General features: G+C 45.2%; 6 protein-coding genes across 7 annotated transcripts; 3 read left to right on the top strand and 3 right to left on the bottom strand.

Moving 5' to 3' along the window:
- The first annotated feature begins 446 nt into the window (after nucleotides 1-446).
- On the top strand, nucleotides 447-2,306 carry LOC108023245 (T-cell activation inhibitor, mitochondrial). The gene is made up of 2 exons (XM_017092524.3): nucleotides 447-942; nucleotides 1,124-2,306. Exons 1-2 carry the CDS (start codon nucleotides 538-540, stop codon nucleotides 2,219-2,221), a joined length of 1,503 nt encoding a protein of 500 aa, XP_016948013.1. The 5' UTR covers nucleotides 447-537; the 3' UTR covers nucleotides 2,222-2,306.
- Nucleotides 2,307-3,669: 1,363 nt separating this feature from the next.
- LOC108023307 (uncharacterized) lies at nucleotides 3,670-4,629 on the top strand. Its single transcript, XM_017092610.3, has 3 exons — nucleotides 3,670-3,803; nucleotides 3,859-4,002; nucleotides 4,126-4,629. Exons 2-3 carry the CDS (start codon nucleotides 3,889-3,891, stop codon nucleotides 4,360-4,362), a joined length of 351 nt encoding a protein of 116 aa, XP_016948099.1. The 5' UTR covers nucleotides 3,670-3,803; nucleotides 3,859-3,888; the 3' UTR covers nucleotides 4,363-4,629.
- A 906-nt stretch (nucleotides 4,630-5,535) lies between these two features.
- On the bottom strand, nucleotides 5,536-8,516 carry LOC108023728 (probable insulin-like peptide 6). The gene is made up of 2 exons (XM_017093366.3): nucleotides 7,247-8,516; nucleotides 5,536-6,033 (listed from the first exon to the last, which is right to left on the bottom strand). Exons 1-2 carry the CDS (start codon nucleotides 7,331-7,333, stop codon nucleotides 5,719-5,721), a joined length of 402 nt encoding a protein of 133 aa, XP_016948855.1. The 5' UTR covers nucleotides 7,334-8,516; the 3' UTR covers nucleotides 5,536-5,718.
- Nucleotides 8,517-14,136: 5,620 nt separating this feature from the next.
- LOC108023301 (uncharacterized) lies at nucleotides 14,137-16,213 on the bottom strand. Of its 2 annotated transcripts, XM_017092602.3 has the most exons (3): nucleotides 16,056-16,213; nucleotides 15,784-15,961; nucleotides 14,137-14,697 (listed from the first exon to the last, which is right to left on the bottom strand). In XM_017092602.3, the coding sequence occupies exons 1-3, from the start codon at nucleotides 16,062-16,064 to the stop codon at nucleotides 14,306-14,308; spliced, it is 579 nt and encodes a 192-aa protein (XP_016948091.1). In that variant the 5' UTR covers nucleotides 16,065-16,213; the 3' UTR covers nucleotides 14,137-14,305. The 2 variants fall into 2 exon arrangements, with proteins under 2 accessions (XP_016948091.1, XP_016948093.1); XM_017092604.3 differs by lacking the exons at nucleotides 15,784-15,961; nucleotides 16,056-16,213 and adding an exon at nucleotides 14,780-14,934.
- Nucleotides 16,214-16,610: 397 nt separating this feature from the next.
- On the top strand, nucleotides 16,611-20,244 carry LOC108023654 (raf homolog serine/threonine-protein kinase Raf). The gene is made up of 5 exons (XM_017093274.3): nucleotides 16,611-17,540; nucleotides 17,633-18,585; nucleotides 18,645-18,785; nucleotides 18,845-19,218; nucleotides 19,283-20,244. Exons 1-5 carry the CDS (start codon nucleotides 17,378-17,380, stop codon nucleotides 19,860-19,862), a joined length of 2,211 nt encoding a protein of 736 aa, XP_016948763.1. The 5' UTR covers nucleotides 16,611-17,377; the 3' UTR covers nucleotides 19,863-20,244.
- A 468-nt stretch (nucleotides 20,245-20,712) lies between these two features.
- Nucleotides 20,713-21,388, bottom strand: LOC108023262 (39S ribosomal protein L14, mitochondrial). The gene has a single exon (XM_017092544.3). It carries the CDS (start codon nucleotides 21,269-21,271, stop codon nucleotides 20,786-20,788), a length of 486 nt encoding a protein of 161 aa, XP_016948033.1. The 5' UTR covers nucleotides 21,272-21,388; the 3' UTR covers nucleotides 20,713-20,785.
- Between the last annotated feature and the right edge of the window lie 458 nt (nucleotides 21,389-21,846).

Below are 21,846 nucleotides of genomic sequence, written 5' to 3'. Positions count from 1 at the left end.
CAAAAGGAATGTGCGAGGGAAGAAATATCCCTAGACCTAACAAGTACCGGCTTTAAAGGGTTAACGTGCGACGTTTTTTATGTGCGTGTTTTGTGTGCTAAAGTTTTATTTGCTTCTGGTGTAGTCAATTCATTGCTGTGCAGTGGAGGAGGGAGTATTTTATGCGGCCTCCGGGATTGCCCCAATATTCCTTTTCCCATTTCTGTTCACACATGGGTAACCGTAGGGCAACTACAATTCATGTTTTATTAAGAGGCAATGTCGATTTGCATTACAACGAAGGTGCAACAATTGTGTTTATTTTTGCCAAACTTATTCGCAAGCTTTTAAATATAAATGAATTGTTCGTTTTTAGCTGTTTTCTTAAATTCGTAATCGCTATAAATATTTGATGTGGCCATATCAGGATTATTTGATATAGAATTGATTGTTTTTCACCTTTATGGCAGTTGGGAGTCATTGCAAAATTTGTCAGCATCAACTGGGAATATCACAAATTTTTGTTTTCAAAATTCATACGATCTGGCAGCACTAAAGATGGCCACACTGCGCTTCCTGGCTCACCGGAGGATTGTCGACTGTTGTCGCCGTCTGCTGAGCACGGATCTGGTCACAGCTCTCCGTCCGTTCTACCAGGCCATTCAGACGGACCGCCTGGCCCACAGTCCGGCGGAGAGGCGGGTCAACGAGGAGTCGCTGCGGCTGCTCAGCTCCCACCTGGAGTCCCTGACTGGAACCTCACCCGGCAGCTGTCTTCCGCCCGACGGCAAGCTGGAGTTCTACATGCCCGCGAGTTCGGATGAAATGGGTGGGCAGGTGGTAAGCCGTCTGGTTAGGGTGCAGGTGGACCGGAGTCTGTTGGACCCCAGGGCGGTGATAAGAAACATACTGAGGTCCTGTAAACTGCTGCCGAAGGAGAAGGAACCTAACCAAGTTAAGCAGGTAAGTTCAGTACAATAATTGAAATTGAAATCACTTCTATAACAGCCCTAAAGTATGCAAGGAAATATAACGTAAGCAAATATAGTGTTGCATACATTGAGCCACGTTTAAAAATGATTTTAAAATCCTAGGGACTTTTGTGACAGCCCCTATCTATATCTCCCATCCTCTTTCATTTCAGTGCCCAGAACATGAGATGGAAAAGGAGTTGGAAAAAGTGCTGAGGAAGGAGCCAATAAAGCCGGTTAGGGAGAAAGTAAGACCGCCCCAGGCGCCAGCGGCAGTCCAAAAGAACTTCAGCGCCCTGAAGGACAGCCTCTTCAGGGAAACCCAAACAGAGAACTACCTGGACACCTGGATGCGTCAGGCCCTGGCCCGCTTCCAGACCTCGGAGGTCACCTCTCTTCGCGCCAAAATAGAGAGTCTAGAGGGATTACTGGTCCAATTGCTGGGCATTCGGGGCACCCGCTACGATTGTGGCTGCAACATGGAGCGCTACTACCATTGCCTACGGAATCTCCAGGAGTTGGCCGAGGATCGTGCGGTCACCAGCCCGCTGGGAGCTTTGCAAAACAGATTTGTGGTCTTTGCCCCATACACTGGCATTAGTTTGGAGGGCGATGTAATGCTCTTCTCCGGCGATTCCCCCGCGGGATGGCTTGCGTTTCTCGTCGAGATGCGTTTGCACGAGGAGCAATTAAAGTTGGTTCCCCTGTACGAGAAGGCCCTGTCCGCCGTGCTGCTTGGGATCCGGATTGAGAGGCGTAAGGTGCCGGAGCCGGGCTGTGAGGCCCGGGCCTACGCTGACAGCCTGAAGCGGGTCATCCGGGCGGTGAGCGAGCACCTAAAGCTGGAGGAGAGTGTCCAGGAGCTGCCGGCATCTTTGCAGGATCATCAGTTGGCCGTTGTGCCGGACAGTGATGCACCGAAGGTCAGTCAAACTGGCCTCTTCCTGGCACCCGCCTCCTGTTCCGGCCCCCAACTGGTGAAGTTCATCTGCCGGAATCTGGATGTGGCCAGAGGCCGCTTCAGTCGCTACCGCCGGGACATCCAGGTGGAGCGGCAGTTGTGGCGGCAATGCCAGGAGGAACTTGGTCTGCAGCGACTCAGCAAGGACGACTCCGTGACCCCGGACAAAATGGTCGTGGCCCTACGGCACTTACTCCAGAGTGGCGTCAAGTCCTGCCGCGGTCTGAGTCTGCACATTACCAACTACTGGTCGGTGCCCACCGATGGCATAGTCTGCATTCCCTGGGACTTTATGTTCCGCGAAAAATAGGGACTCCCCTCCGAAGTTACGAAGAAGTTGTGCCACCTAAATTGATAAATATAAATTAGCTATAAGTTTTGGCTTACAATTGGAATATTCTATAAGTTGGTAGTTGATCTGGGCTGGCGTAGAAAAATTGTAACTAGACTGTCCTCCCACATATCCACAAGAATCTTGAGCCAGCTGAATTCATTGTTTATTCAACCAATTTCAATTGTCTACCTTTTAGTTACATTAAGCTCCCCAGATGAATTTCCTTTTTGGTTCATTACATTCCTTAGGCTTTTTGCTCGGACTGAATACAGAAATAGGAGGGATATCTGGTAAAAAAAATAAATAAAACTAAGCAAAACAGAACAGGACCATCGCTGGGCAAAGCAAAGTTCGCAACTCTTGCCTGGATGACTGGGATTTTCCTGTACTTTTCGTTCGGCGTTCCCTTCTGGGGTTGAACGTGTCCCTATACGACTTCTGTTGACACTACCCATCTCCGACCATCGACCATCGCATCCCTGCAGAGAGAGAAAATGAATCAAAAGATGCATTATATTTCATTAAAAGGGCAAGGTGATGAAACCTCAGTAAATTGGCCATGAGGGTAAACTATTGCGATTTTAATCCAAACTGTAATATTTTTTGGACTTAACTTTTTAATATTATAAAAAGTATTACCTTGGTAGTTATACCCATTTTTAGTATAACTTGCAGATGAAAAAACGGACCTATGTCCTTATAAAGAATATATTTATAGCCGATTATGTTGTGCCCCATTTTTTCCTCTGTATGGCGACCCTTTGAGCTGTGTTTTCCTTTGCAACCCCGTGAAGGGGCGGATGGAGATGGAGTGGGTTTTTTGGGAGGTGGAAACCCCTGGACCCTGCACCCTCCGCTTGCCCCTGCAGTGCGAAATTTTCTGTAAGATTTAGCTAATGTTCCATGGCTTCGCTCCATCAATGTCGAGCGGTGGGCATGGGGATGGTTTGGTTTGGTTTGGTTTGGTTTGGCTCGGCTCGGCTCGGCTCGGTATGAAATGGCATGGTGAACCCGGAACTCCAAACCCAAAGCCGGCGAAGTTTGTCTGGTGTCGTTTATCCTCCTTGTGCCATCTCCATCTCCACTTCCTGCGCTTTCGTCGTTTCCAGTCGTAGTCACCCACCTCCCACCCCAGTTTGCACCACACGTGTCCGTTGAGTGTCCACTGGGTGAAGAATTTTACTGCGTTTCAATTTGCTACCAAGTATCAGTAATGATTTTCGAAAAATATCGCATATCCTTCCCCATAGAATACTGTGATAGAAGCACATTCTTACGCAAGATACTGGGCATTTTGAACAAGGCCTGAAGTATTCATTTTACAGCCATATGGAATATTGTGCTTTGCCTCGATTGCCATCTTGCTTTTACAAGTGTGGGACCTTTGCATTTAATTTCCCGGTCAAAGCAACCTAGAATAAATATTTTGAATTTGAAATTTCCAAATACAAGTAGTCCATGGACTCCAGAAAACCATCTGTCAAAGTCCAGTTGCCTGGCCCCAGACCTTTCCGGCTCAGTTACATATTTGTTCGCAACCAGAACGCATATACTTGTAGTAAGGAAAACATTTGCTTTTTCCCCCTAAATTTTTCAACTTTTTCGTTTTTCAGTTTTGCCATATTATATAAAATCATTGTACTATGGCCAAGGCTAAAGTGAGTCGGTGGATGGGCCACCTCCGTGACATGGGGAGAGTGCTGCGCTTGAACTTCTCCTCCATAGGTAAAGCCAGATGGTCCCTGTCCTGGATTGAGGTGAGTTGTTTTGGAGTATTCACATTAGGTGCTTCCAAAGCCTGCGATGATAGCAACGTGTTCTCCACAAGTCAAGAGTTCGCGTTTCATTATTTTGAACTAGATATTTTTTGTACCAAACAGACCGCCAAGAAGAGTTTACCCACTATGTCGGCCAAAGGGAGCCCGTCCGAGGGCAATGAAGGGCCAACACCCATGAAATCGAAGTGCGATGATCCGAACGTTGGCTTGAATGGTATACGTGATCTCCAGCTGAACGAACCTTCGATTGCGAAAATCGAAGACAAAATGACGGCGCGACCCCAAAATGGATTCATAAGCCGCGCCCTGTACTACCGCAGGTTCTACATCAAACGTTGAAGGACGCAGTGAAGAATCCCGAAAATCAAAATTGAGATCAAAATTGTTGGCGTAATGGCGAATTTTACAAATGGGACTCGAGCACTTTGATTAACCGAGGAGTTTCTAAGCCGGTTAGGTGCGCAAGTCTTCCCATTTCTACATTACGAACATTTCTAAATTCACTACGGCAGATCTGTAGCATTAATTTGCGACGCCCGTAGTAATCTAAAATCAACTGAAATTTTCAGATTAATAAACGTTTATAATTTTTTATTATTAGGCCAAGTGATCTGTCCGTTTTGTTGGCTCGATTACCCTTAACGAGCTTTTTAATTGTGAAGGGTGGAATTATCAGATGCAAATTCGAAGGGGTATCTTCACCTCACTCGAATTCGTCCGCATCGAGGGCTAAATATTCGATTTGCCCTGCCTTTGGCCGGAGCAAGGGCATGAATAAAGCAAATTAAAGCGCCCTTCTCGATTCCACGGAGATTTGAAGCTGTACATGGGGCAAGTCGGTTGAAACGGGGTTAAGGGACACTCGCACTCCCATGTGCGGCTGATTTGCACCATCATTAAAATCATCATCGTCAGCGTTTGTAATCTAATTTGCAGTCATCTCATCATCATCAGTTGACCCCCATATGCGGATTGTCCAGCTTGCGAGTGTCCTTTGCAAGAGTTTTACGCCCGGCATTCAATTTAAATGGGGTGGCCAATGGCCGTATGGGTGCGCATATTGCATGACCCAAAAAACTCGGGCCCCAGAACCCAAAACCCAAAGTGCCAGCTCAAACCCATGACAATCTTGTCGAGTGTCACTTTGAATAGATTTCGCTTTGTGGGCTTGTAACGCCAAACAATGGACGGGTCTAATGAAAGGGGGTGTGCCCAGGCTCAAGGGGTGGTTGCATGGGTTCTTCTTGGAAGAGTTCCCAAAATTGGTTCTGGATTCGGTAGAGGAAGTGGAAATAATACACTTTGAAAGGTACTTCAAGGCGCTATCGTGCATCTAATAAGCAAGTGGGTCTAGTTTTACACTAAGAAGTGTTATTCACAAGAGTTGGGATTTTGTTCACCTTTTAGATGTCCGACTGGAGTTATTTTGGAAGGTACATTCCACTCCATACGCAGTTTTAAGCCGAGAACCCTTCTCCGCTCTCTGCACACCCCACTCTTGGCTACTCCAGCTCATTTGAATTTCGTTTATTGTACAGAATTGAGTTAGTGTATGGTTTAAATTAGTAATATATACTTAGTGTACTCTAGGGGAGACTGCTGTTCGCTCTTCTTATCTTAGGGATTACGGATGAGGGGAGTGGGATGGCTTAGGGTGGAGTGCAGTGGATTAGTTAACGCCTATGTGGGATGCCATTATCCCTTGCAGAACTGCATGAGCTCCCAAAAGGTGCATCCGCCCTGCTTGCAACACTGGTCGGCGACGTTCTGCACATCCCGCTTCCTGCGCTTCCCGTCGCCGTGGGCCGCCGTTCCCTGGGAGGCGCATATCTCCTGTATCAGATCACTGAGCTCGGTGGAGCACATCTTTCGCCTCTGCTCCCTGCCCCAATCCGCGGGGGCGATCGGACTGCCCGCCACCTGGGGCACCCAACTGCTGATCAGCGCCATCACGGCGACTAAGGTGGCCAGGAGTAGCAGGAGTCGGGACGTCGGCACTTCGGGAATCATCTGAAAAGGAAGTGCATTGTTTAGTGTGTTTGACCAGTTGTGTAGGACCAGTTGAGAGATTCGTGACCCTAACCCTTTGATTTGCTTCATGCCACCGAAAACAAACATGGTTTACATGAAGCCCCTATGACATGCCTCATGGAGCCTATCGAGCAAGTCTCCTGGACACAATTCTTCGGAACCGGAGAGATAACTCCCACTCCCACTCCCCCTTCACTTCCGCCCTGCACACGCGTCTGGTGTCTCTTGGTTGGGCTCCCTTATCAGCGCTCAAATATTATTGTATTTTCCATTCGATTCGGATTCGGATTCGGATTGTGATTCTGATTCCGATTCCGATTCTGATGTCGATTCTGTTATTGTTTGTGTCTGGGCTGTGCTGGGCCGGGCTGGCCAGGAAATATATTTACATAAACTTCAGTGTTTAAAAATAGCCCACCGATTTGCCCGCCTCGCCTGGCTCCCCACTTATCATTTGGAACATGAGTTCTGTTCTTTTTACACACAATCAGAAAGCCAGAGCGAGTGGGCAGTGGTGGGGGCACATGCCCCATGCGGCTCTTGTTTTTGTTTTTGTTATTGTTATTGTTATTGTTTGTTTTTACGACTCTCCTCTGCTTTGAAACTCGGTTTCCAACCACACACTCTATATATAGTATGTGGTTCAATGTTTTTCCACTTCTGTCGCTTTCGTTTTCACAGCGATGTAGATGGAATCCGTTCTATATATAGACCTCGTACACCACTTGGCTGATTTCGGATTTCGGATTTCGGTTAGTTAGTTTGATTCGTTTTCCTTGGGAAGAACCGATCTCGGCTCAAGTTCTACTTCGATCTTGATTAGAGCTTGAGGCTGTCGTTATACTTTTGATGGGATGGTTCAAGGGGTTGCTACATTAAACTTTTGCACCTCTTCGAAGGCTCCTTACTCTTCACTAGCTTGTTTTCATGAAAGATCCTAACATAGTGATTGCATAATTATTGTTTTTCTTCAAGTCTTTGGTTGCTTAACTGAAAACACGCCTGATAAGCAATTTCCGACGAACTTACTTTCGAGTTTATAACATTACTCGGAATCAGTTTGATCTGTGCTTCGACCAAATTCGGAACTTGTTATTGCAAATACTTTTCTAGAACTCCACTAACTCTATGGAAATGTTCTCCTACAATGATCGGGGCTTCGAGAAGGATTCAATTTTTTTATTTTACTTACATTTGCATGCTGTTCTTTCAGGGTTTTGACGATATTTATGAGTTTCCTTTGTAGTCTTTGGGTCACAAAGCTCGAGGTTATTGTCATATATGTGTTGTTGAATATACGTTGGTTATATAGCGTTTATATTGCGGGTGTTTATGTATATCGGGGTGCTCCCTTTGCTTCTGCTGTCCTCGGAGTTTCTATCGGATTATCACTTGCTTAAGGAACTTTCTTTTAGCTAATTTGCAGATTTTTTTTTGCGATCACACAGTTTCAAAATCACAATAAATTGACGAAAAAACAAAACAAAACGACTAAAATTAAGGGGTAATTATCCTTTTTTGTTTGGTGGGTCCAGTTTTAGGATTGTGAGCTTTTCGTACGTGCAAAAAAAAAAAACGAATCGATTAATATCCGTGAGCTGGGCGATTGAAGACCGATTAGAGTCCTTTTGCTATCGATTGGCAATCGGAGTGCGGGCAATCGAACAAGTGGTTAACTTCTGCTGCGGCTGCTGCGTTTTCGACTGCTGTTGCGGCTGTTGCGGCTGTTGCGGCTGCTGCTGCTGCGTTTTCTGCTGCTGCTGCGCCCGCAAGTTGATGTTGCATCGCGTGACGTATTGTGGCAGGAGCAGAGGAGTGCGGGTAGATGTGTCAGACCGCAGGAGAAGGAGCGAGCGTGCGAGTGAGTGAGAGACAAGACACGGCTGGGACTGCGAATTGTAGCGGTATTCCGCTGATGTGCGACTGGCTTGGAATTGGAAACGCTTTTGGAAGCTGGACGCTTGGATGCTGGAACCTAAAGCTGGCGTTTCGTTTTCTTGGGAGTATCTCGTATATTCCTATCTCCCGCGATCACCCTCTCTCGCTCTCGCTCACTGGGCTCTCGTACGCACACTTGACCGCGCTCAGTTCGTCCTTATCTCTATCTCTTTCTGTGGGGGAGCGTAGAATCAACAGCTGTTTAACTCGCTCTTTCTCTCTAATTGTTTGCTGGTGTTTGTGGTTGTTTATTTTTAGACCATCCCATAAGTGGGGTCTATTATTAGAAGGTTTCTTATCTCTATCTCGCACGCCACTTTCTTTCACTTTCCACCCTTTTCTTGAATTGCACTTTTAGCGAATTCGCTCGAAAGAACGTTCTTCGCACTTTTAACTGCACTCTTTTGCGAACTCTTCTCGCTCGCTCGGAAGAACGTTCTTCGCAACGCCTTTCTTCCGCTTTGCACGCTTTTAATTACACACTTGGCGAATTCTTCGCTTGCTCGGAAGAACGTTCTTCGTTGTTTCACAGCCAAATTGGAAAAGAACCGTTGCCGCGACGCCAGCGCAAAACGAAGCCTCACTTTACGCGCGAGCGAGCGAGAAGGGGCGATGCAGCGAATGCGAAGCACGTGGACTGCAGGTGGAAGTGCGAGCGAGACGGCAGCCGCTGGAAGCAAAGTCCAGTATCTTGGGGAAAAAGCATAAAAAGCCCAGTAAACGCAAACAAATGCTTAAAATTAAACAATTTGCCGGCCATGACACATTCAATCAACTTTGGGTCACCGTGGGGCCGAGTGTTTGCGGGTGTGTGGGTGTTTGAGAGCGTTAATACAGGCCAACGTCTTTACGCTGAACCCTTATGGGTCAACTTATAGATGGGCTCCCAGGATATGTGTGAAACTTTGAACTGGTAACATAACTCCAACTATAAAATTGTATTACTTCTGATTTTTATGGGTCAAGTCATCATATTGGACTTTTATAAGGCTGAAAATTTATATTGATTTTTCCTGGGAAATCAAATCCATATTATTATAAATTATTATTATTAGTATTACTTACATATGTACATTTGTAATAGTAATATCATCATTATACATATGTCCGGGAGATGTCCATTTGACATATCATACTCAAATTATTATGTTATACCACCATTACTAAGCCTGTTCTCCGTTCTCAGCTTTTTTCCCATGACGCTGCGTTGGCGAAATGAAACTCTTTCGTTATCGCAAAATTTAATTATCCAGCAGTGAATCATATCGGAAATACACATCATACATAACGTACATAATTCGGACATTACTTATGCCGTCACAGAACTGAAACCCCTAACTATAGTTTCATACACATATTTCTGCCTCTACACTTTTCATCAGAAGTTTTGAAACTCTTACATACGGTTTTATTAAAAGTTCTCGAGCACTTAGTACCAGAGCATTGGCTTCTCAGCTGGCAGTGTAGTTTAGAAAGATAGTTTGGATTAGCAGAGTCGGACTGTATAACCATACAATGGAATAATCACATTAATAAGATCGCCTTTGAACAAAGTACACACGAACATCGCTGTGTCCGAGTGTGAGTGACAAATGCACACAGCAACAAAAAGCACAACAACAATAAATAGAGTGAATCCATCAGTGGAAAAGCAGCATCCAATCCACGCTCTATATATGCACTTGTTGATTTTCATTTTCCTTATTAACGGTAACGCTTCGTCAAAGCGGCAAAGTTCAGCCATTTAGATGCGACTTCAAACTACATATTTTTATGGGCTTGTATATTGTATATACGTTTAAACGTGTCATGCTGCAATTGATGATTGTTAACCAAAGTGAAGGTGTTCAATTGCTTGTGATAATAAAGGGTTAATGTGACAGGCTGAAATTGAGGCATAAACTGGAAGAAGGGATAAATGCGGTTGCCAATTATTGAATAGATAACTTGATCAAATCGAAATGAAGCCATTTTGGATCTGTTCTTGGAAACTCTGGAAACACTCTATATACGACCCGATATACCCTGTATACACGGGGTCTTGGGCTTGGCTTGGCATGGCTTGGCTTATAGATAATGTTTCGGCGATAAGGTTGTTGATGTTTTTGTTGCTGGAACTGCGACTTCGACTGCAGCCGATGAAGAACAAGAACGGAAGCCAATGGGGCAGCCCAAAAGGGGGCGGTACGGGTCGGTCGGTGGGCGTTAATCAATGGGGGGTGGGGCGTTGCGCCGTCCGTCCGTTCCGTCTGTCCGTTGCGTCCGTCAGTGAAAAAACCGTAAACAACGGCAACGTGAATTCGTCGTGATCTAGTTTCGATTCAAAATAAAATATCCCTATTTTTAGCATTAATCTTGGCTCTCCGCGAGGAAAACAACATAGCTCTCTACGACTGGAAGAAGACTGGAGAGAGAAGAATGGGGAGAGAAGAATGGGGCCCTATGTGCCAAGTCATCGGGCGCGATAAGCCAAGGCTTGTACGTACTGAGAAAAATAATATCCAAGTGTTCCAACTTTTCATAAATAATTGGACTTATTCGAGCGTATTTCACTTGCTTCCTAGTTTCGAACGGATAAATTCACTTGAGTATACAATTACTTATATTTAGACATTCTATTCTAATCCTTCGTTAAAAAAAACGGTGTATAGCAGTAAATACTTACCGATTTATTCAATCTAAGCCCCGATGCAATATAATCCAGTTGCGGCCGCGATTTTCTCTCCGTGTAGGTATGCCATCTGTTGTTTTGGGAGAGACTAGCGAAGGCGGCGATTGAAAATGGGCGGCCCGACGTCGGATGGATGAATTGGATTGGAGGGATTGAATCGGGATCTGATCGCAGCGCCATGAGCAATACGCAATGCGGGGCAGAGTCCAAGGTGGGAAGATCCACACGGGAGGCATGCCACGTCAGGGTCAACGAATCAAGTAGGATCGGATCGATAACCGATGGGTGAATAATATTTGTTAAAATACATTGTATTCGAAGATTTTGAAGATTACGACTTAGGGCAAAAACAAGCTGATGAATCATCCACTTTGTGAGATCTTTCTAAAGCTTGAAAAGTCCTGCAAATAACAAGCTAGCTAGTTAGTGCTCGTGTGCTTAAATCTATCGATAAACAATTAGTAAAGGGTTGAGGACAGGTGATCGATATTTTCGATAGATCGATTTGAAACGCTGGGAAAACAAGAGCGGGCGCTCGGTTTTTTTCCTCTAGCCAAAGGTTGCGATAAGCGGCGAGTGGGAGGCGCCACAGATCTCCCTCCCACTACAGAGCCTCCCCCCTCAGGGCGGGGGAGGGGTTGCCAGGAGGCGATCGAGCGAATATTGTTTACTTGTGCTAAAATTGGATCTTCATTGATTGACATTTGCGGCAATCGGGCGCCAACAACAAGACATCGCGAATCTATATCTATAGCTCGGAGCGCGAAGCTGTAGCTCAGACGCAGATTATTGACCCAGAAGCGTGGAGGAGGTTTGTTGTTGATACCAAAAGCCTAGACATCGGCGACAACAGTCTGCAATCGTAATGTATAGGCATCAGAAACAGCAGCAGCAACAACAACAATAACAAATCAAATTCCCATTCTAGCGAATTGAACTTTGCAATTAAGTTGCAAGTTCCAGCGAAGTAGCTCGTTACGGACATTCCCCAAAATCGCGTATTTCATAAAACTAAAAGAGTTCTTCAGCCTAAGTTTATGTATTTTTAATTAGATTCGTTGATTTTAATATTTTTGTGCTTTAGAAGCCATTTCTTCAATATAATAGATAATTAAAGAGTTTAACGCAGGAAATGTACTAGTACTTTCAAAAGTGTGCCAATCATTTAAGCTTTAGTTTTTAGTTTTTAATTTCGAAGAATAAGCAAGTCATTAGAAGTAATTTCTTTATCGCCATCAAAAGGTAACAAGGTCTATAAGCCTTCAAGCGAAAGCGTGATATTCGTGAACACGGTCTTAATATTCCCTAAATAACTTTTGAACTCAACTTTGCATTTGTTGTCCATTTCAATTCTCACATTATTCAAATATTCAAGATTCTTTTACTTTTCCCCACGAGGCGTTGAGAAAAAAGCAGCTCACGAAATTATCGCCCGATGTCAATAAACTGTCGCCAACGACCCCAAAAAAAAGCAACAGCAGAAATGGGAGGTCTTCGAGTGTGGGTGGATGGGTGGCGAAGTGGGTGGTTGGGTGGTGGGTGGTTCAGTGCTCGAAATGAAGAGTAAAGAGCAACAATCGGGAGGAGCAGCCACCAGCGGGCATAGACACACTTTTTTGGATATTTTTCTTTTTTTGCCCTCACTTTGTGGGCGGTGGGTGCTGTTCCACAGCTGCCAATGAACTGCAATCGGTTAAAAGTCCTCAAGGTCAACGTCTGGCACACAAAACGCCAAGGAGTGCTGAACTGGAATTGAACCCGTCAAAAAACCAAAAAGGCCTTGAACTCGGCGAACACCAAAAATTGGACAATCAACTAGGGACTTCTAATAAACTGAGTTCTTTAATTCAATCCCTGGAACCAATTTCTAAATTAAACGCTCTAAGTGAAACTGAGGACTTTCAGGGGAATTATCCCATTAGTTAGTATGTTTAACTGTGGGCTCTAACAAGAAAACGTTAGACAAATGAATATACAAAAAAAGAAAAAAGGCTTGATTAAATAAAAAAATAATGACAAAAACTTAATAAATAAATATAAGAAATAAATACAAATAAATAAAAAATATTAAATAAATAATAAAAATAAGAACCCAAAAAGATTTTTCCAAATGCTTTTCATTAAACGTGTATTTTTCTTACGATTAATGAAAATGTAATTACCACAAAAACCTATTAATTTGCTATCATTTCGAGGAATTCAATTCAATACACTTGCTGTAAGCAGAAACGGTTTGTTTACTCGGTATTTCAAGGTTGATTTGAGTTTAGTTCAACCGTCAATGAAATAGGAACCACTGACCCACAAAACCCATCTCTAATCTGTTTGCCCGACTCCCCGACTCCGACTCCTACTTCGACTCCGTAACCGTCTTCGTGTTCGTAATCTGCGGGGTTGGGAATCTGGAATCGGGAATCTGGAATCGAGAATCGGAAATCGGGAGCTGGGGAAGTGTCTGCCATCCGTCTGGCCGGCTGGCGACCTTGAGAGCCCCTCCCAAATGCCCCGAGCACCCCAGCAGACCCGATAAACCGGGGACGTTGCACCCACCGAACTGAGTGTCCCGATGAACTTTCACCCCGAGCTTTTCCATTTCCATTTCCCATGAAACTGGAAACAGAAAACAGAAGCCACAAGCCAGCGAATCACTTAAGCGGCGCGTGGTCCCAGCTTGTAAACAGAATCGAGTTCACTATGTGCCAGACTTACTCTACACATTACATCTATATATAGTACGTAAGTGTCCCTCGTGCATACACTTACCCGCAAGTATTATGAATAAGTGCTCGGGCGATTAGGAGTGCGATTTCAAAATAAATCATTAACCGCATTTCTACCGTTTTCATCAATTAATCATTGACCAAAAAGCAAAGCGTGCACATATGTAATTGAAAACAATCCATGCTATGTGAGTACTGACATCATTTCTGGCGGACAGTGCGATTCGTAGTTAATAAATAAAAAACCACTCTCGGGCGCTATCTACTCCCACGATCTTGTCATTTCGAAACGCACTGTTTGCCATGCACATTTTATATATTTTATATAATTACGCGAATCCAGATTGTAAACAATTTTACAAATAGTCGCAATAACAATTAAAGCTGATTGGCTTTCGATTAGAGATTAGAGCAGGACCCAAAGCGTTCTTCGAGTCTGGGCGTCTCACGGGGAACGAAGGAGCACAAGGGTATCGGAGTGACCTGGTTCCAATCTCCCAATCTCCCAATCTTTCAATCCTGCAATCTGTTCGTTTTCCCACGTGGCCGCACACAATCGTTATGGGAAATCATTAGGGCCTGACTTTTGCAACCCAATGAGCTCCTGATTACCTTCCAGATGCACCTATCTTTCAACTTTCCTATCTGGGATCAGATCAGAGATGAGTACCAACCTAGTGATAATCAACCTTGTACACAACTAGCTGACTTGCAGCTGATGCAAAAACATGGTGGTTATAATTTTGGATTTACTTGGATTTACTTGGATTTCATGTGGATCACAGTTAAAGAGTAATTCAAAGGGCTTGGAACGATATCGATCGACGGGAGATTTCCGAAATACAAACTTCTGGAGAGTGTACCACACGATTCGTACGGGCATCACATCATATGTCATGTGGGGGCCAAGACGTGAGCCGTCTTAGGTGCTCCTCCTCGGCGAGGGCCGCAGATTGCGCGGGCGGCTGCCGGCTGAGGGGCCATAGCGTGGCCTATTTCCGTCGTGGAAGACCTCGGAGCTCATGTTCTGGGCCAGGTACTCGGCCACGAACTCCGATGGATTGAGTCTGGCATCGGCGTCGTGGACTCCCTGGCCCTCCAGCCTCTTCTGCTCCCTGGCGAGGGCCTCCAAGGCCTGATACAGAAACGGCTGAGTCTCCTCCTCCTCGGCGCCAGAGCGCGGCATGGTGTGGGGGCTCCTTCGCGAAGGACACGCTGCCGCTCTGCCCAAACGCTCAGCGGCCAGGCGATTCCTATTGGCCACCTCATCACGCAAGCGGCGCTCCAGGAATCTGGTTACTTCCTCGCTTATATCTGAGGGGAGAAACGGAATGATCGGGGTGATGAAGAATGATCACGAAAATTGAAAAGAAGTATAATTTTGTATAGCCCTTACAAGGCATGTTGCTGATTTTGACGCTTTATTTTTGATACAAAATTGGGAACACAAAAACTTGAATATTTAAAATTTAAATCGAGCCGTGTACTTCTCATTCGACTTGGGTCAACTGAAGTGTGAAATGTGAAAAGGCTAGAAGTACAAAATCAATGCCAACTATGAACGAATAAAACGAACTGAGAAACGAACCAATGGATTCTTATCAAAAATACCTACAAATCATGTTTTAAAAACTCGATTAAGCCATTCACTTTACGAATTTTAAATGGTAATTCTAAGGTTCATAAGAAAAATTGCCAGCAAATTCAGATTTTTTAGCCATTTTTTGTATACCTATTTAAGCGCAAATAACATATTTAAACTACGATTTTACAATGGGAAAATAGGACATTTATTCCTTTAATAGCATTCCTATCAAAAACTTATTTTACAGAAATTAATAAATGGGTATTCCAAAGAGAACAAGGAATAACGCTATGTTCGAGTGCCTCGACTATCAGATACCCGTTACTCAGCTTAATGGAGCAAAATAGGTATTGATTCCAGATCAAAGTTTGTTTCTATCATAAATACTTTAGGCGCTACAGATTTTCGCGGATTGTGGGCGTTAGAGCGGCGTGGCAACCCGCTGAAACAAACTTGCGCTGCGCAGGAAGCCCAGGAATCTGCATGGCTGTTTGCTTGTTCTAGCTTTTATAGTTTCCAAGATCTCTGCGTTCATAGATCGACTCGGCTAGTGATCCTGATCAAGAATATATATACCTTATGGGGTTGGAAACGCTTCCTTCTACCTGTTGTATACTTTCCGACGAATCTGGTATATCCTTTTACTCTACGATAAACTGGTATAAAAATCGATCTATTTTATCAAAGATTTTATAATAATAGAATAGCAATTTCTGCGATTTCATATTTTGCTCGAACAATGGAGAATATTCCTACCAAAATATTGTTCAGTAAGGGGAGTTCGGTACCCTTTGAAGGCATTACTTTAGACCCACCTCGAATCTCTCTCTCGTCGCGGGCATCCCAGGGGATAACGAACCGAGGGTCGTGGTTGAGATACGCTCCCTCAAAAATTCCCACCACTGGAGGTGGATGGGTGAACCTCCTCCTGGGGGCGCGGACTCGATGTCCGACCGCCGGTGCATTGTTGGCGATTTGGTCCTGAACCGAAGACTGCAGATGAAACAAATGCACATGTAAGTCTTACTTTGGCAAGTCTGCAGGAATTTGCCACGGGAAACATGCAACGGCACTCAAAAATACGTACCATGTTCATTCGTTTTTTGTATGCTTTTCGTTTCTTTTAGTGCTTTTTTTTTGCTTTATAAAAAATAACAAAGGTTCAGTTTAAATACACATACAATTTTGCTAAGTTAAGAAAAGGTGTTCGAAGGTGTTACAGAAATGCTATAGAAATGATTAAGTAAAATGACACAAATTACAAGGGTTCCTCTTTTTCGATTTCATGCGCAGGGGAAAATATGTATTTTGTTTAAGACGTTCTCAAATTTGCCGACCAGCTTAAGAAATATTCATGCTTTACAATAAATACCTATAAAGCACTTTACATTTTAGTTATTAACTATATCAATGACTTGAAGTTTTTTTAGTTATCATTAACAATCGAAAACAAAAAAGTCTAAAACTATAATTTAAGGTCCTGTAATACGGAGCTTGATTTAAATTTCGCGCCAACAAGCGCCCCTGTGGTCGGGTTGCTGGTACTGCGCCTACGCCACCTACCGGGCCACCGACGAACCAAAAAGCAGCGACACCCAGCGATAACGATAACCGTGTGGCCTATGTTTTGGTTATCAAAGCGGCGAAGCAGTCACGGCTATCGGTCCGCGGTCCATCGCTAGCTCATTCAGGTTTTAATTAAGTAAATTTTGGAAAAACACTGTTTACTGTTGCGGATGAGAAGGTAATGATTTAAATTGGCTCAGAAAAACAGTGCAACTTCAAATTACATTGGCTCCAAAGTTGGCGTGTTGTGTTTGCAAAAAAATGCAGCCGCATAAAACATGGTAATTGGATGCAAAAGTTGTGTGCTAAAACTGAAAGTGAAATAAAAGCTGCGATACCATTGGCGATAGTCGGGCAGCCATCGACAATCGGAGGAGCCGGCTGGACGGGGTGTTATCGGAAAATTGGCAGCCCTGAAAATCCTTTGGAAAATCCTCAAGTTCAGCTGCTTTTGCACACACTGACCTTCATTATACACACAAACCCACATATACAAGGTGCGTTCCGTGTGCGCGCGTGTGTGTGCGCCTGCAAGTGTGTGGGAGCACTGGAAAAAAGGCTGGAAAGGAAACACAAGCCGAAAAATCAGAGACAGTGAAAAACACGCATTTAGTTCAAATACTGCAAGCCGGAAAAGTCGACCGTAAAAAGTCAAGGACGACATGCTGCCCCCCGCCCACAGAAGTGGATGTGGGTGGCTCACCTATTAGAACTCCACTAAAACGCAAGCGCAGGAGTTTTTTCCTTCAAGAAGTCAAGGCTTCTTCGCTTTCGGGGTCATGGTCACAGGCCACAGGATATAGTGTATATATATCGCATAGGATTTAGCTGCAAGGCAACACCATGTCCAGCGAATCCTCCACCGAAGGCGACAGCGATCTATACGATCCACTGGCCGAGGAGCTCCACAATGTCCAGTTGGTCAAGCATGTGACCCGGGAGAACATCGATGCGCTGAACGCCAAGTTTGCCAACCTGCAGGAGCCACCAGCCATGTACTTAATGGGTATGTGCTCTGGGAGCTCTGGAAGCCCCACTTCAAACACCACTTCTATGTATTTATGTTTAAATAAATCACACACAATTCTTCGCCCACAGAATATCAGGAGTTGACCTCCAAGCTGCATGAACTGGAGGCCAAGGAGCAAGAGCTCATGGAGCGCCTGAACTCCCAGGACCAGCAGGAGGACTCCTCCCTGGTTGAGCGCTACAAGGAGCAGCCGCACTATCAAAATCAAACCCAAATCCTGCAGCAACAACGGCAGCTGGCTCGGGTCCATCATGGCAATGATCTTACGAACAGCTTGGGCTCCCAGCCGGGCAGCCAGTGTGGCACTTTGACCCGCCAGCCGAAGATCCTGTTAAGAGCCCACCTGCCCAATCAGCAGCGAACTTCAGTGGAGGTCATTTCGGGAGTACGACTATGTGATGCCCTCATGAAAGCCCTGAAGCTCCGGCAGTTAACGCCGGACATGTGCGAAGTGAGCACCACTCATTCCGGCAGACATATCATACCCTGGCACACGGACATTGGCGCTCTGCACGTAGAAGAGATCTTTGTGAGGCTGCTGGACAAGTTCCCCATTAGGACACACATCAAGCACCAAATCATAAGGAAGACCTTCTTTTCGTTGGTGTTTTGCGAGGGCTGTCGCAGGCTTTTGTTCACCGGCTTCTACTGTAGCCAGTGTAATTTCCGATTCCATCAGCGGTGCGCCAACAGAGTGCCCATGCTGTGCCAGCCCTTTCCCATGGACAGCTACTATCAGCTACTCCTGGCAGAGAATCCGGACACTGGCGTCGGGTTCCCGGGCAGGGGCACCGCAGTCCGGTTTAATATAAGTCGCAGTCGCCGGTGCAGCAGCAGTGGCAGCAGCAGCAGCTCCAAGCCACCCCCGTCGTCCTCTGGCAACCATCGACAGGGTCGTCCGCCCAGGATCAGCCAGGATGATCGATCCAATTCCGCTCCCAATGTGTGCATCAACAACATTCGATCACTAACCAGCGAAGTGCAGCGCAGTTTGATCATGCAGGCCAGGCCCCCATTGCCGGTGAGTTTGGTCGTTAATTATCCATCTGCCGGTCTTATATATGGTGTGCTTTCTGACAGTATCCCTGCACGGATCACTCGAACTCCACGCAGGCATCTCCCACCAGCACACTGAAGCATAATCGCCCTAGGGCAAGATCCGCCGATGAGAGCAACAAGAATCTGCTTTCGAGGGACGCCAAAAGCTCAGAGGAAAACTGGGTAAGATGGTTTACCATTGCTACTTGTCGTCATTGGCTTAACAATGATTTTTACTGCAGAACATCCAGGCGGAGGAGATTTTGATTGGACCTCGCATTGGATCGGGATCCTTTGGAACCGTTTACCGCGCCCACTGGCACGGTCCCGTGGCCGTAAAGACGCTCAACGTAAAGACGCCGAGTCCCGCCCAGCTGCAGGCCTTCAAGAACGAGGTGGCCATGCTGAAGAAGACGCGTCACTGCAACATTCTGCTATTCATGGGCTGTGTGTCCAAGCCATCGCTGGCGATTGTGACGCAATGGTGCGAGGGGAGCAGTCTCTACAAGCACGTTCATGTCAGCGAAACCAAGTTTAAGTTGAACACGCTGATCGACATTGGTCGCCAGGTTGCCCAGGGCATGGATTACCTGCATGCCAAGAACATCATACACAGGTGGGTTCGCGAAATTACAGAGTTCCCAGCTAGGTAATGACCTGTATTTTACACCCACTTTCAGAGACCTCAAGTCGAACAACATATTTTTGCACGAGGATCTCTCTGTGAAGATTGGAGATTTCGGACTGGCAACGGCGAAAACCCGATGGTCTGGTGAGAAGCAGGCCAACCAGCCCACGGGCAGTATTTTATGGATGGCTCCGGAGGTCATTCGCATGCAGGAACTGAACCCCTACTCTTTTCAATCGGACGTTTATGCCTTTGGCATCGTGATGTACGAACTGTTGGCCGAGTGCCTGCCCTACGGTCATATTAACAACAAGGATCAGATCCTGTTTATGGTGGGACGCGGACTGCTACGCCCGGACATGAGTCAAGTGCGCTCAGATGCGCCGCAGGCACTGAAGCGCTTGGCAGAGGACTGCATCAAGTATACGCCCAAGGACCGACCTCTCTTTAGGCCTCTGCTCAATATGCTGGAGAATATGCTGCGCACCTTGCCCAAAATCCATCGCAGTGCCAGTGAGCCGAACTTGACGCAGTCGCAGCTGCCGAACGACGAGTTTCTGTATCTGCCCAGCCCCAAGACGCCGGTGAACTTCAACAACTTCCAGTTCTTCGGCAGTCCTGGGAATATTTAGAAAGCCGCCTGTACCTGTACTTAAACCCTTGTGTGATCAACGTGATCCTATTTCTATACATATATACATATTTTCGGTTTAGTCCCTCTGTACATAAGCGTTTCGCGACGCGGACGGCGGCATTGGCTGCCCACCAAAGTGAAAGAGATGGCTGGTGGTTGGCTGCCGGCCCAGGAGCGAAGATTGCTGCTTTCCTTGGAACTGACAAAGTGCATTTCTGTTACCACAAAACGACTACGAAACTGTAAACTAAACTGCAACGCCCATGTGTACATAACTGCATCGTAACTTATATACGTTAGGCAAGACTACTGAAACTAAACTAAACTAAACTAGCTGATCGCAATTACATTATACACATTATACTTATACTACAAATAGAGCGGAGGTGTTGTCTCTGGAGTTGGAGTGGAGTGAAGAAGATATGGATGTGGCGGAAGAAAAGGTATCAAAATTCTGGCTTTCATTGTACAATTAGAATATTAATGCAGGTATACATATAGGTGTTTAAACGGGTTAGGACTAGCTCTTTATTCTATATTTATTGGCTTACAGCAGGATCTTTTAAGTATTTTTTATTTTAGTTTATTATTATGACTGGGAAGACCAGAAAGTGTAGGTTTAAAAGGAGTTGTTAATTTCAGAATAGTTTATTATCGTAAAAGAACAAGATATTTTTTATTTAAGTATCTTTTACCTTTTAAGTTTTTGTTGATGTCCTATTTAGGTATCCAGTTTTAATTATAATACGATAGTATTAAGGCTCAGTGAAGGAAGACCATAGATTATTTAAGTAACCTAAGCATTCTTTCAAGAAGTTATAAGGAATGTTGAAGGAAAAGGCAAGATGTACTGATTCGGTTGGATACATTTTATTCATTTAGCAACAGGAAGGCGGCGGGATCCCGAGGATCCCTGGTGACTTAAACATATCTACTGGCAATGGCCAGAACCTTGGTGTAATCGGCTCCCTTGGCCAGGGTCTTCTCTTTGAGGATGGTGCGGAGGATCGTGGGAATGGGCACGTGTATCCGGGTGCCCAGCGGACTGCCATTGTCGTCGATGAGCACCAGGTTGTTGCTGTCGAACTTGGGCTGTTTGGGCTTCTGGTTCTGCTTGAGGCCCACGAGGATGCCCTTCTTCATCTGGCCCTTGATGGCCACCAGCACCTTGTCGCCGATGAAGCCCACGCCGCGCTTGTTGTACACATGGATGCACCTGGGCGGCCGTCCCTCGGCCATCGCCTTCTTGCCCAAATCGCTGTTGTCCACCACTCGTAACCGGGCCAATTTCCGGATTTCGCAGCACGCCGGCGTCGTGTGGATCAACTCCTGCCGCTGCAGGCAACCCAGGGTCGTTGCCAGCGGGTGGGCCATCGGCCTCAGGGACTTAACCATGTGCAGCGCCATTGTTCGCAGGTATTTCTCTTTTCGGTTTATGCTTAATTTATAAAAGTCAACGAAAAACAACAAACTAAATTATACAATTTTCTATTCTGCTAACAGAGTTGCCAGATCGTGGAGGAAATCATATGGTGCGCGATAACAGCACGACTATCGATGTTACGGCTTAACAGGCACGCTGCTGTTGAGGGCGGGAATTTCAAACGTCACTGTTAAGAGGTATGTGCCTAAAACTTGAATTAATTATTCGTCAATTTGTAAAGGATAGACATATATATTGATTTTTTTTAACTAAATATAGAATTTGAATGCAAAAATAGTATTCCTAACACATGATAAGAATTGTTTAAATAAAAATAACAAATATTAAAGTATTTACTTATGATACATATAAAATGTAATGACTGCATTGGTTGAAAGAAAATTGCGTAATATGAACTTGTGTTAATTGCTTTATAAAAATATTTATTATCTTATCAGGCCTTAAAGGACCGATTTCAAAGTTGCTATGTTGCTCAACCAACATTTATAAAATTATTTTAAATTACCATTACATTTTTAGCCGCCAACCGCAAAAGTAT

Source organism: Drosophila biarmipes, chromosome X (genome assembly GCF_025231255.1).
Source record: "Drosophila biarmipes strain raj3 chromosome X, RU_DBia_V1.1, whole genome shotgun sequence".
In the NCBI taxonomy this organism is placed as follows: domain Eukaryota; kingdom Metazoa; phylum Arthropoda; class Insecta; order Diptera; family Drosophilidae; genus Drosophila; species Drosophila biarmipes.
The sequence above is the reverse complement of the archived record's forward strand: the minus strand, read 5'-3'. Positions and strand labels throughout refer to the sequence as shown.